The 15,341-nt window shown below is 40.2% G+C and overlaps 1 protein-coding gene across 10 annotated transcripts; it reads left to right on the top strand.

The window, feature by feature from the left end:
* Window positions 1-2,755: 2,755 nt before the first annotated feature.
* LOC123045869 (uncharacterized) lies at window positions 2,756-8,134 on the top strand. Of its 10 annotated transcripts, none has more exons than XM_044469128.1 (7): window positions 2,913-3,324; window positions 3,423-3,578; window positions 3,777-3,884; window positions 4,461-4,568; window positions 4,925-5,044; window positions 5,897-6,133; window positions 7,660-8,134. In XM_044469128.1, exons 2-6 carry the CDS (start codon window positions 3,526-3,528, stop codon window positions 5,925-5,927), a joined length of 420 nt encoding a protein of 139 aa, XP_044325063.1. In that variant the 5' UTR covers window positions 2,913-3,324; window positions 3,423-3,525; the 3' UTR covers window positions 5,928-6,133; window positions 7,660-8,134. The 10 variants fall into 10 exon arrangements, 7 of the variants coding, with proteins under 7 accessions (XP_044325062.1, XP_044325057.1, XP_044325052.1 ...); XR_006421690.1 differs by adding an exon at window positions 4,176-4,222 and having other exon boundaries at window positions 2,933-3,578; window positions 5,968-6,133; XM_044469127.1 differs by having other exon boundaries at window positions 2,756-3,578; window positions 4,565-4,568.
* Window positions 8,135-15,341: the final 7,207 nt, after the last annotated feature.

Here is a 15,341-nt window from a genome sequence, read left to right as displayed (position 1 = left end):
AAGGAAAGTGAAAATGAGAAAGACAAGCACTGTTGAAGTGGGAGAGCTCCTTGAACTTTGTTCATGCTCATGACAACTTTGTGAATCTTGATTACAGAAAATTTTCAACAAAAATAATTATCCCCTTGTACAATTCCATTGTATTATAAAAATAATGTGCCAAGGTTTGCCTTTAGGATGTTTACATTTGATTGATGGTTTGTACGGTGCAGGACAGAAACTTTGTCTGTAGTGCACGATTTTACATTTTAGCTGGAACGTCAAATGGTTATGATTCTTTTTGCACTGTTTTCCTATACAAATTGTTTATTTTTCTTAATTTTGGTACAATTATTCAAGTATCATAAGTATGGTGAATGTTCAGATTGCTACAGACTGTTCTGTTTTAGACAGATTCTGTTTTTGATGCATAGTTTGCTTGTTTTGATGAAACTATCAACTTATATCAGTGGATTAAGCCATGAAAAATTTATACTACATTAGATACAATGCAAGAACAAAATATGAATTGGTTTGCAACAGTACTTATAGTGGTGATTTGCTTTATTATACTAACGGATCTTACCGAGTTTTCTGTTGAAGTTTTGTGTGGATGAAGTGTTCGATGATTGAGAAGGTTTCGATGTGAGAAGAAGGAAGAGAGGCAAAAGCTCAAGCTTGGGGATGCCCGAGGCACCCCAAGTAAATATTCAAGGAGACTCAAGCGTCTAAACTTGGGGATGCTGGGGAGGCATCCCCTCTTTCTTCAACAAATATCGGTATGTTTTTAGATTCGTTTTGTTCATGCGATATGTGCAATCTTGGAGCATCTTTTGCATCTAGTTTTTATTTTTTCTTTTATGCACCATGCTGGTATGAGATAGTCCTTTGTTGATTTATAGAATGCTCTTTGCACTTCACTTATATCTTTTGAGTATGGCTTTATAGAATGCTTCATGTGCTTCACTTATATCATTTGAAGTTTGGATTGCATGTTTCTCTTTACATAGACAACCGCCATTTGTGGAATGCTCTTTTACTTCACTTATATTTATTAGAGCACGGGCATATCTTTTGTATAAAGAATTAAACTCTCTTGCTTCACTTATATCTATTTAGAGAGATGACAGGAATTGGTCATTCACATGGTTAGTCATAAAATCCTACATAAAACTTGTAGATCACTGAATATGATATGTTTGATTCCTTGCAATAGTTTTGCGATATAAATGTGGTGATATTAGAGTCATGCTAGTCGAGTAATTGTGAAATTAAGAAATACTTGTGTTGAGGTTTGCAAGTCCCGTAGCATGCACGTATGGTGAACCGTTATATAACGAAGTCGGAGCATGAGGTGTTTATTGATTGTCTTCCTTATGAGTGGCGGTCGGGGACGAGCGATGGTCTTTTCCTACCAATCTATCCCCCCTAGGAGCATGCGTGTAGTACTTTGTTTCGATGACTAATAGATTTTTGCAATAAGTGTGCGAGTTCTTTATGACTAATGTTGAGTCCATGGATCATACGCACTCTTACCCTTTCACCATTGCTAGCCTCTCTAGTACTGCGCAACTTTCGCCGGTACCATAAACTCACCATATACCTTCCTCAAAACAGCCACCATACCTACCTATCATGGCATTTTCATAGCCATTCCGAGATATATTGTCATGCAACTTCGATCATCATCATATACATGACTCGAGCATCATTGTCATATTGCTTTGCATGATCGTAAGATAGCTAGTATGATTTTTATGGCTTGTCCGTTTTTTGATGTCATTGCTACGCTAGATCATTGCATATCCCGGTACACCACCGGAGGCATTCATATTGACATTCATATCTTTGTTCTAGTATCGAGTTGTAATATTGAGTTGTAAGTAAATAAAAGTGTGATGATCATCATTATTAAAGCATTGCCCCAGTGAGAAAAGGATGATGGAGACTATGATTCCCCACAAGTCGGGATGAGACTCCGGACGAAAAAATAATAAAAAAATAAAAAAAAGAGAAAGGCCAAAAAAGAGAAGGCCCAAAAAAAAGAAAAAAAAACAAAAAAATGAGAAAAAAAAGAGAGAAGGGGCAGTGCTACTATCCTTTTACCACACTTGTGCTTCAAAGTAGCACCATGATCTTTATATAGAGAGTCTCTTGAGTTATCACTTTCATATACTAGTGGGAATTTTCATTATAGAACTTGATTTGTATATTCCGATGATGGGCTTCCTCAAATGCCCGAGGTCTGCATGAGCAAGCAAGTTGGATGCACACCCACTTAGTTTCAGTTTGAGCTTTCATACACTTATAGCTTTAGTGCATCCGTTGCATGGCAATCCCTACTCACTCACATTGATATATATTGATGGGCATCTTCATAGCCCGTTGATACGCCTAGTTGATGTGAGACTATCTTTTCCTTTTTGTCTTCTCCACAACCACCATTCTATTCCAGCTATAGTGTTATGTCCATGGCTCACGCTCATGTATTGCGTGAAGATTGAAAAAGTTTTGAGAATGTCAAAAGTATGAAACAATTGCTTGGCTTGTCATCGATGTTGTGCATGATTTAAATACTTTGTGTGGTGAAGATAGAGCATAGCCAGACTATATGATTTTGTAGGGATAACTTTCTTTGGCCATGTTATTTTGAGAAGAAATGATTGCTTTATTAGTAGGCTTGAAGTATTATTTAAAACAATACAGAGACTAGCCAACTCACTTGGAAAATGCTCCCTCGATCAGTTCCTTCACTGGCCGTTGGATCTGGCCATCTAGAGTGTATGAGCCGTGAGATCTTTACCTGCTGTTAAATCCGATTTCACCTCGCGGTCGTTTCTGCCGTCCAATGACTGGTGGGCTCGCGCCTCATGTTTATTGGCTGGGTTGATCGATCTCGGGTGGAAAAGGCTTTCGCCCAATCCCCGCGCGCGCTCCGCTCCCAATCCTGGTCGCGGAGTTGCTGCGCCAGAGCCCACACCTGCACCAACCCTAGCCGCCACACCTCTCCTTCCTCCCTTGCTCGACAGCGCTGCACCCCCTCCCTCCTTGCTGCTCGTCCGGATAGCCGCCGGCCGCCGCATCCCTTCTCTCCCTTCCTCCTCCTTCCTCCTTCCCGCTGGCGCCGACGAGCGCGACCACGCCCTCCTCCGGTACTTCCGCCCCCCCCCCCCCCCCCCCCCCCCGCAGGCAGGAGTCGAGCCCTCGTCGTGAGGAAACCACGGAAGGAGGAGCTCAACCGGGCGTCGCCGGCCGGAGAAGGAGGACAGTCGCGGATGCCTGCCAAGGAGGTGGATCGGCTCGCCTCCGTCGTCAATGCAGCCGCCGCGCCACCACCCTCCTCCGGTCCTTACTCCCCCCCTCCCCCTCCCCCCGCAGCCCCAAAAGCTCTGCCAGTTCTTTCGGCGAGATCCACCATCTCCTGAGGTCCTTATCCACCCCAGCTCGCGAGGAAGCCTCGGGAGGAGGCGAGCCCTCGTCGCAAGGAAGCCGCAGAAGGAGGAGCTCAACCGGGCGTCGCTGGCCAGAGAAGGAGGAGAGGCGCGGATGCCTGCCAGGGAGGCGGATCGGCTCATCTCCGTGGCTGGAAAGGCTCGATGGTAAGTTTGGCTTGTTATCATATCTCAGCGAGCCCTGCTGGGATTATTTGTAGACTTCCTTGCTGAACCCTACAGGGAGCAAACGCATTCCCAGTTTGCTTCCAGAGGATAAGGCAGGGGAATAGGTGAACCTGCTTGCTCTTCACTGACTCCTAAATAAATATCTAATCTGTAATATTTTGTTATATCTCTGCTCAGTTACAATTACAACATGGGGCTTCAAGTGTCTATTACTGTGGAACACCAATATCCGTGCATTTTAGTTACGACTAAGTGCCACACCAATGAATGTGAATGTCTGTTCAGGTAATAAGTATCACGATTAGCAATTTCAGTTTGTCCCCATAGTCTATGTTTGTCCCATGTCCTTTCAGCACCTTCTGTTATTTTCCTGCATTTTTCTTCCCTTCTGCTGCAGATTAAGTGACTGAAAGCAAACAAATAATTATTCTGGACTATTCAGATTATCAAGTACAGTATACTGCAGCATATCAGCTTCTTAAATTTCTGTTGCAACCTAGCATATACCAGCATAAAAAAGTTTCTTTTGCTCATCATGTATATTATGTTCCTCTAAATCACGTGTACCATTTTCAGGTATTAATAGTGCAGTACTACATTAAGGCAATATGTTAGCATATTAGGTACTACTATTCTTTGCTCTCTAATTTGTGAGCGCTTATGGTTTTGCCGCAGTACAGACTCGGCATCTATTCGTCTTGGTACAAACTAATGTTTTAATAAGGTGTGATAAATTTAATAATAAGATGTTGCAGAGATTAACACAATGTTTTCCTGCAGTTTTTTTTCACCTAAAATCGTCCTTCAACACAATGATTTTATTGTGTTAATGTCTTTCAAATCTCAACTTTGTACATGCAGTGTCCATCTTGGTTCTGGTGAATTGATTTGGGGAACTCTTGAAATCTGTTTCTTGTATATTGGCCATGATAACTCTTCACCTGACATTCTGCAATGGCTTCCAGCCAGGTAATTAGTTCACATGGGCTGCCATTTCCCATCCCTTCCTACTTTAATACATATGTTTAGGCCACTTGATTGCTTATTCTAGGTATGTTAGTTTGTGTATCATTCATGCCATGGTACTTTTTGTTGCTCTATGTGGTAGGTTACTTAGAATAGTATAGTTAAATGCAGAAAAAATATAATCAGGTTGGGAAAAGTGGAAACTATCCATTGATTAAGGAACTAACTAATTAGTCTTATGATGCATTTTCGCGTACCATGCTGCATTAGTTTTTGGCCGAAACTTCTTGCCTAGATATGGCCATTTTACTTTTGCTACACCATGGTTAGTTAGCTGAGCTATTTAAATACAATTTCAGGGTTTTCTTGTTGCTGCTATTCCTCGTGGATATTCAAGAGGCAACTTGGCACCTAATGTCAACAGCATGCTTATTGGTGACGAGTGAAATGAAAGAAGGCTGCAATGGAATTTGTATTAGGTATGTTTCTCCCTCTTCTCAACTCTCTCAATCTTCATCCCAATTCCTGCCGATAGTGATTGATATGGGTCTGTAGCTACGTTCAAATATTTTCTTCCTTTCATTAAGCAACTTCCCTCGAAAAATAATGTTTCATCGTTGAGCCTCTTACAGACTACAGTACCTATTACAGACTACAGACCACAGCTTACCTGTAACTCCAAGTCCTATCACAATCTTGGTGGAATCTGAAAGACATAACGCATATGCACCAATAGACCAAAAAATCCTCTCTATTATAAAATAAAAGAATTAACAACTTATAGTATGCAGAAATTAGTGGTATTAGTTGAAACACCATTGTAAAGAGCAATTTCAGTTCATTGAAGATTCTGTCCCCTGTGGTAGGCTTTCTTTGCAAATTCTTTAGCTTAATTGATGTGTACTCATTGTAATTTTCTGTAACAAGTGCATCACGTATTTGGTTAATGCACTGTTTTTTATTTTCCATCCATAATGATATTTGAAGACAAGGAATTAGTATGTTATGCTTTTGGGGGTTCAAACACTTGGATAAGATTAAACACATGTGCTAAATTGGCAGTCCTTCATCCAAATTTTCTTGATAATGATACACCATTTGGCGACAAGTTCTCTACAAAACTGGTATTTTTATGACACATGGTCGTGTAGCTGTGATCAGAAAACGAGTTAAGATATAGTGGGAAAGGGACCAGAAATGTGGTCTGTATGACCGAAAACATCCTAAACAAGTGAACATATGGTTGTTTATTATTTATTATTTTGCTCTGGTTTTGAGGAAACTATCTGAACTCTTCTGACGGCCATTTGTTCTCTATTGTATTTCTTTAGAAGTTTCTCCATGATGGCCTTTTCCACCTAGAAAGAGCATCAAGGCCGTTGACCCCGTTTTTGTTCTATAGGCATCTGTTCTTCAAATGAGGCTCCAACCTGAGCAAGGGCATGGTTTGCAGATGATGTATCTGCTTTATGTGTGTTAGAAGAGCCCTCCGACGCCCAGCCGTTGGTGTCTCTTCCCGAAGAAGGATCATGGTTCCCCACCTCTCTACAACTCATATTAAAATTTTGGTATATTCTTTTCTTACTTTATTTCCTGTGAACAAAAAGTTGGAACCTATTCTTAATTTCCCATAGTGGTTTTGATGGTATTTGGTCAGTGTGTTCCTGGCTGGAATTGCATGTATATCTTACAGATTTACATTGCAACAATTAATAAGGAGAATAGAAGCATTTGCATCCTCTAATACTTTGCCTGCCATGCTTAGCGAGAATTCAAAATAGTGACCTTTGGATATCAATTATGGGTTTGTGATTTTGTGCCAGGACCTAAAAGAATTTTTGCCTCATGCTTCGACTATCATATCTATTTTCTCTATAAATTCTAGACATCTAGTTCAGATTATGATCTTTGCATGCCCTTTTTTTGTATCTTCTGAAATTGGCCAACATTACAAAAAAGAGCCACATGTTTTAGAAATTGAATCACCATGACAGCTTTTCAGGTTATGGTTCTTTAGCCATTTAATGCAGTATCAATGGTTCAGTGTGCTTCATGAAATGAAACATAATGTATAGTTCAGCAGTTTTGAGACTTACCCGCATATTTTTGCTTCACCCGTCACCACAGAGGTCTTACCTCACCTTGACCATGGAGCCACTAGGAGTATGATCAATATATGATCATTCTTATAGTTGAAATCAATTGCTTCCTTCATCAAGTGATTCATAGTAAACCAGTAAACATGAATTTTATGTGCATATATTACTTCTTTGTTTGCCATTTATTTTGTTCAAAATATTTATATGACATTTTTCAAAAAGCTTAAGGTTAGAGATGTGGTGCTATATGAGGCTATTGTTAGGATGGAAGATAAATTAATGTTAAAATATTTTTGATTTCCTTTATTCCGTAAACGGCAATACAAGATATGTTTGGGCCACATGATTCTATTCCAAAAATTTAAACAACTTGGCAATTAACAACGCATCAAATGTTATGTATTGAAAATTTGAAATGGATCACTTTGTCAGGTTGGGTTTTAGTAGGTCATAATGGTTTTATTCTATGACAAGCTTAATTTGTTTATAATGTAACCAGTTCAAGGATTGACGAGTTTTTGAGCCCTATGACCTTTGTACACTCAGGTTCGGCTGTGTTCTTTGTGAAGTATACGTCATGCAAGGCTCATGTGCGTTGCACTGTTTTCACTTTCCAAGCTACAGTCTATACTCCCTCTGTAAACTAATATACTCCAAGCTACAATCTTTAGTGATCTGAACGGTCTTATATAAATTACAAAGGGAGTACTTGAAAGGATATTCTTTGTATGTTGTTTGATTCCATCAGCCGTACAACCTAAATTAGCAATTAGGTATCTACACAGTTCAGTGGAACCATTGTGCTTGCTGTAGTTTTATTTTAGCGTTGAAATGTTCTTAGTTTGTTCTGTACTGAGAAATATTTTTGTTTTCCGGCCATTGTTTACTAAATCCTATAAACATATTACCTTATATGGCCTTTGAAGTTTCCGTTTTATAAAGAGCTTTGCACTGATCAACTTGAGTATGGTATGGTTTATTCTTTTGTGTTGCAGCTATTCCAGAGAAGTTTAGACCTCCACAACCTTAGCAGAGATGAAACAATCAATCAGCTGAGATGCATCACATGATCTTTTTCTCTTGACTTTGATGGGTATTGAACCCATAGAATAGCTTATCAATGGAACTCTTATCAGCGTTGAGAAGGTGGCACAAAATCTCATACGCAGGGCGATCAGCTAAGAAGCATCAGGAAGGACTTTTAGGATGGTACAGCGGTCAAATGCATCCTAGGATAGGTCCTTTAAGAATTATGGTGTGTTTCCCTCCTTTTGTTTACCATAGGCACAGAGGTTTAGCCTCAATTTATTATGATATTTTTGTTTATAGTAGATGCAGAACTGAGACTTACCCAGGTTGTGAGAGCTGGTGATGATTCTATTAAAAGTCCCTTGTTACCTGCAACGTTTGTCTCTGTAAACAGCATAACTAACGCCGTATGGTTTCCAATGTGACTAAGATGTAAATTCTTCCTGGGTGTAGTTTCTAAAGCAGAGTTGCTGAAAATGGAAATATTTTCAACATGCCATGATTTTGAATGGGACTTTGTGCTACCAAATTATAATGTGTACATACATCTCATCGTAGATAACAATCCATCGTTTTTTGCTGCTAAAGGGTATTAGATTTGTTACCATATGTGCTTGCCCATAACTAAACAAAGTAAAACATAGATTTACATATATATTGTCTCAAATGGGACTTATGTGTATATGCATTTCATTGTAGACAACAAGCTACCGTTTATCCAGACTAAAAGAGATTAAATTTGTTGCCATATGTGCTTGCCCACAACTAAACCTTGAATATCTTTTCATCGCGCACATGGAATAAACATGGTCTCAATATCGTATGATTTAACACATGGCCGTTCTACTACCAGTATCGAATATGTCCTTACAAAATGAAACTATTTTCATCGACATGTCTTTAGCGGGTCTCTGCGTCATTGGGCGCAACGGGTCAACTAGTTGTTTTTATGTCAAATGATAGACTATTGCTTTGAATCACCCGTGTCTTAATATTCATGTCATGATTAGACATGATCAAGATTATGTTAGGTAGCATTCCACATCAAAAATTATTTTTTTATCATTTACCTACTCGAGGACGAGCAGGAATTAAGCTTGGGGATGCTGATACGTCTCCGTCGTATCTATAATTTTTGATTGTTCCATGCCAATATTATTCAACTTTCATATACTTTTGGCAACCTTTTATACTATTTTTGGGACTAACATATTGATCCAGTGCCCAGTGCCAGTTCCTGTTTGTTGCATGTTTTTTGTTTCACAGAATATCCATATCAAACGGAGTCCAAACGGAATAAAAACTGACGGAGATTTTTTTTGGAATATATATGATTTTTGGGAAGAAGAATCCACGCGAGACGATGCTCGAGGGGCCCACGAGGTAGGGGGCGCGCCCCTGGCCCTCGTGGCCACCCCGTAAGGCGGTTGATGCCCTTCTTTCGCCGCAAGAAAGCTAATTTCCGGATAGAGATCGTGTCAAAATTTCAGCCCAATCGGAGTTACGGATCTCCGGAAATATAAGAAACGATGAAAGGGAGGAATCTGAGAACGCAGAAACAGAGAGAGACAGAGAGACAGATCCAATCTCGGAGGGGCTCTCGCCCCTCCCATGCCATGGAGGCCAAGGACCAAAGGGGAAACCCTTCTCCCATCTAGGAAGGAGGTCAAGGAAGAAGAAGACGAAGGGGCCCCCTCTCCCCTTCTCTTCCGGTGGCGTCGGAACGCTGCCGTGGCCATCATCATCATCACCGCGATCTACACCAACACCTCCGCGATCTTCACCAACATCTCCATCACCTTCCCCCCTCTATCTACAGCGGCCCACTCTCCCGCAACCCGCTGTACCCTCTACTTGAACATGGTGCTTTATGCTTCATATTATTATCCAATGATGTGTTGTCATCCTATGATGTCTGAGTAGATTTTCGTTGTCCTATCGGTGGTTGATGAATTGCTATGATTGATTTAATTTGCTTGTGGTTATGTTGCTGTCCTTTGGTGCCCATCATATGATTGCGCGCGTGGATCACACCCTAGGGTTAGTTGTATGTTGATAGGACTATGTATAGGAGGGCAAGAGTGACAGAAACTTCAACCTAGCATAGAAATTGATGCATACGGGATTGAAGGGGGACCAATATATCTTAATGCTATGGTAGGGTTTTACCTTAATGAACATTAGTAGTTGCGGATGCTTGCTAATAGTTTCAATCATAAGTGCATAGAATTCCAAGTCAGGGATGACATGCTAGCAGTGGCCTCTCCCACATAATACTTGCTATCGGCCTAGTAAAGTAGTCAATTGCTTAGGGGCAATTTCGCAACTCCTACCACCACTTTTCCGCACTCGCTATATTTACTTTATTGTTTATTTATCTAAACAGCCCCTAGCTTTTATTTTCGCACTCTTTATTATCTTGCAAACTATCCAACAACACCTACAAAGTACTTCTAGTTTCATACTTGTTCTAGGTAAAGCGAACGTCAAGCGTGCGTAGAGTTGTATCGGTGGTCGATAGAACTTGAGGGAATATTTGTTCTACCTTTAGCTCCTCGTTGGGTTCGACACTCTTACTTATCGAAACCTATTGCGATCCCCTATACTTGTGGGTTATCAGATACTAGGGATCAAACCCTAACAAAACTAACTCGATTACATGATAGATCTCATCCAACCCATCACCGTCCAGCAAGCCTATGATGGAATTACTCATGCACGATGGTGAGCATCATGAAATTGGTGATGGAGGATGGTTGATGATGACGATGGCGACGGATTCCCCTCTCCGGAGCCCCGAACGGACTCCAGATCAGCCCTCCCGAGAGGTTTTAGGGCTTGGCGGCTCCGTATCGTAAAACGTGATGAATTCTTCTCTCTGATTTTTCTCTCCGAAACATAATATATAGAGTTGGAGTTGGAGTCGGAGAGGCAACAGGGGCCCACAAGGTAGGGGGCGCGCCCTAGGGGACAGGCGCACTCCCCACCCTCGTGGAGAGGTGGTGGGCCCCCTGGCCTTCATCTTTTGTAAGTATTTTTATATTTTCCAAAAAGTTGCTCCGTGAAGTTTCAGGTCATTCCGAGAACGTTTGTTTCTGCACATAAATAACACCATGGCAATTCTGCTGAAAATAGCGTTAGTCCGGGTTAGTTCCATTCAAATCATGCAAGTTAGAGTCCAAAACAAGGGCAAAAGTGTTTGGAAAAGTAGATACGTTGGAGACGTATCAACTCCCCCAAACTTAAACCTTTGCTTGTCCTCAAGCAATTCAGTTGACAAACTGAAAGTGATAAAGAAAAATTTTTACAAACTCTGTTTGCTCTTGTTATTGTAAATATGTAAAGCCAGCATTCAAGTTTTCAACAAAGATTATAACTAACCACATTCGCAATAACGCTTAGGTCTCAAGTTTACTCATATCAATGGCATAATCAACTAGCGAGCAATAATAATAAATCTCGGATGACAACACTTTCTCAAAACAATCATAATATGATATAACAAGATGGTATCTCGCTAGCCCTTTCTGAGACCGCAAAACATAAATACAGAGCACCTTTAAAGACCAAGGACTGACTAGACATTATAATTCATGGTAAAAGAGATCTAGTCAAGTAATACTCAATGTAAACTAAAAGTAATGAATGCAAATGACAGCAGTGCTCTCCAACTGATGCTTTTTAATTAGAGGGGGATGGCTCAACATAAAAATAAATAGATAGGCCCTTCGTAGAGGGAAGCAGGGATTTGTAGAGGTGTCAGAGCTCGGTTTTGAAACAGAGGTGAATAATATTTTGAGCGGTATACTTTCATTGTCAACATAACAACCAAGAGATGGCGATATCTTCCATACAACGCACATTATAGGCGGTTCCCAAACAGAATGGTAAAGTTTATACTCCTCCTTCCACCAACAAGCATCAATCCATGGCTTGCTCGAAACAACGAGTGCCTCCAACTAACAAGAGTCCCAAGGGGAGTTTTCTTTGCAATTATTTTGATTTAGTTTGCATAAAGCATGTGACTGGGCATCCCGGTGACTAGCCATTCATCTCGTGAGTGAGGAGCGGAGTCCACTCCTCTTGAGAATAGCCCGCCTAACATGGAAGATACAGACAGCCCTAGTTGATACATGAGCTATTCAAGCATACAAAACATGATATGTATTTGAAGGTTTAGAGTTTGGCACATACAAATTTACTTGGAACGACAGGTAGATACCGTATATAGGTAGGTATAGTGGACTCATGTGGAATAACTTTGGGGTTTAAGGAGTTTGGATGCACAAGCAGTATTCCCGCTTAGTACAGGTGAAGCCTAGCAAAAGACTGGTAGGCGACCAGCTAGAGAGCGACAACAGTCATGAACATGCATTAAAATTAATCAACACCGAATGCAAACATGAGTAGGATATAATCCACCATGAATATAAATATCATGAAGGCTATGTTGATTTTGTTTCAACTACATGCGTGAACATGAGACAAGTCAAGTCACTTAAATCATTCAGAGGAGGATACCACCCTATCATACCACATCATAATTATCTCAATAGCATGTTGGCACGCAAGGTAAACCATTATAACTCATAGCTAATCAAGCATGGCACAAGAAACTATGATCTCTAATTGTCATTGCAAACATGTTTATCCATAATAGGCTGAATCAGGAACGATGAACTAATCATATTTACAAAAAACAAAAGAGGTCGAGTTCATACCAGCTTTTCTCATCTCAGTCAGTCCATCATATATCATCATAATTGCCTTTCACTTGCACGACCGAATGATGTGAATAATAATAATAGTGCACGTGCATTGGACTAAGCTGGAATCTGCAAGCATTCAATAAATAGGAAAAGACAAGGCAATATGGGCTCTTTTGTCAGATAAACAATAATGCATATAAGAGCCACTTCAATAATTTAATTATGGCCTTCTCCGATCGACCCCCAAAGAAAAGAAAAGAAATAAAACTATTTACATGGGAAAGCTCCCAACAAGCAAAAGAAGAACAGGAAATCTTTTTGGGGTTTGTTTTTAATTACTACTACAAGCATGGAAATTAAACTGATTAAAAGCTACAACTAATTTTTTTGATTTTTATTATGGTTTATTAAACACACAAGAAGAAAGCATAAAAAAGGAAAATAAACTAGCATGGATCATATAATGAAAAATTATGAGCACCGACATCTAGCAATGAGTGTGTGAGCATAAATGTAATGTCGGTGGGAAATACGTACTCACCCAAGCTTAGGATTTTGGCCTAAGTTGGTCTATGGTCACGGCTGGCCTGGCGGATATCCATAATAATAGTTGGGGTCGTACTGCGATGCAGCGGCTATCGCCTGCTGAGCTATAGCATGGCGACGAGCGGCCTCCTCTCTCCTCTTGTACTCATCTGCCTCCTCTCTGGTAATAGTATATCTTCCTTTTGCCTGATGATCAAATAAGGCAGGGGCAGGGAGAGTAATATGGACAGCACGACGTCTGTCAAAGATTAGTCGATACTAGAGAGGTGATTCATTCCTCTCGACAAACTGGTGGTGAACCATAGCATTAAAGTCTAGGTAAGCAGGAGGTAATTCAATATCATCTTCGCGTATGCTATACCAAGAAAATTAGCTATGCGGGTTGCATAAATTCCCCCAAAGAAATCTTCATTAAATCTATTAAGATGCAACCTACGCGCAACAATGGCTCCCAAATTATAAGATTTATCTCCTAACACAACACTCCTAAGAATGCTGAGGTCAGGGACACACATGTGACATGCTTCATCTTTACCATTAATGCATCTACCTATGAAGAGAGCAAAATAATGTATAGCAGGAAAGTGAATGCTCCCTATGGTAGCTTGTGTAATATCTCTAGATTCTCCCACAGTTATGCTAGCAAGAAAATCTCTAAATTCAGATTTGCGAGGATACCTTATACTACCCCATCGTGGAAGTTTGCAAGCAGTGGTAAAATCCTCTAAGTCCATAGTATAAGAATTTTCATAAAGATCAAACAGGACAGTTGGAGAATTACGTGAAGTTGAAAATTCAAAACTCCTCACAAAGGTACAGGTTAGGTTGTGATACTGACTGCACTTCTCTTCCTCGAAGCTCACAAGATCGGCATTACGCAAATATGCGTTGAATTCTTCTTTAATTCCTGCTCGATCCATAAAATTTTCAGAAGGCCACTCACAAGGACGCACTGGAGCGTCTCTTGGTGGCTCTTGATCAGCATCACGCATTGCAAGTCTGGGTCCTTGCTTCCTTGAGGAACTACCTTGGAACATTTTCCTAAGCATTTTTCTTCCTCTGAAAAATTCTGAAAATTTTTAGTAACTTGAAAATAAAAGTAAACCAAACTCAATAATATTGATAGAAACTACTCCTACAAGTGCCTAGGGCCTATATCATGCATCAAAACTACTTTTGACCATATAAATTTGACATGCAAGCTCAAGAACAGGGTCACCTAAGCAGCAAAAATTTGCAATGAATAAAGCACTAGAACAAAAACTAATTGGACCAATGGAGGAGTCACATACTAAGGAACAATCTCCCCAAGCAGTTTTGTGAGAGGTGCTTTGAGCAAGGAGATCGAAAATGGCAGCAAAATGAGCTAGAACTTGTGCTTGAGCTGGATATTCGTGTTTGTGGGAGGAAGAAGAAGTGTGTGGGTGCAGGAATAAGTGGAGGAGGGCCACCGTGGGCCCACGAGGTAGGGGGCGCGCCTAGGGGGGTAGGGCGCGTCCTCCACCCTCGCGGGCTGGTGGTTGACCCCCCTACTGTGTTCTTAGTGCCAAATATTCTCAAATATTCTAGAAAAAAAATCATATTTAAATTTCAGGGCATTTGGAGAACTTTTATTTTCGAGGTATTTTTATATTGCACGGATAATCAGATAACAGACAGAAAAATATTTTTTTTATTTTTTAATATAAATAACAGAAAGTAAAAGTGGGGTACAGAAGGTTGTGCCTTCTAGTTTCATCCATCTCATGATCATCAAAAGGAATCCACTAACAAGGTTGATCAAGTCTTGTTAACGAACTCATTCCGAATAACATGGAACCGGAGAAATTTCGAATAACACTATGTTACCTCAACGGGGATATGCACATCCCCAATAATAAGAATATCATATTTCTTCTTGACAGTAGGAAGATGAAATTCAAAACCTCCAAATATAATCGATGGAATTTTTCCAATAGAGTTGATACTATGAACTTGAGGTTGTTTCCTCGGAAAGTGTACCGTATGCTCATTGCCATTAACATGAAAAGTGACATTGCCTTTAGTGCAATCAATAACAGCCCCTGCAATGTTCAAAAAGGGTCTTCCAAGAATAATAGACATACTATCGTCCTCGGGAATATTAAGAATAACAAAGTCCGTTAAAATAGTAACGTTTGCAACTACAACAGACACATCCTCACAAATACCGACAGGTATAGCAGTTGATTTATCAGCCATTTGCAAAGATATTTCAATAGGTGTCAACTTATTCAAATCAAGTCTACGATATAAAGAGAGAGGCATAACACTAACACCGGCTCCAAGATCACATAAAACAATTTTAACATAGTTTCTTTTATTGGAGCATGGTATAGTTGGTACACCAGGATCTCCAAGTTTCTTTGGTATTC

This window comes from Triticum aestivum, chromosome 1A (assembly GCF_018294505.1).
Source record: "Triticum aestivum cultivar Chinese Spring chromosome 1A, IWGSC CS RefSeq v2.1, whole genome shotgun sequence".
NCBI lineage: Eukaryota > Viridiplantae > Streptophyta > Magnoliopsida > Poales > Poaceae > Triticum > Triticum aestivum.
The sequence above is the reverse complement of the archived record's forward strand: the minus strand, read 5'-3'. Positions and strand labels throughout refer to the sequence as shown.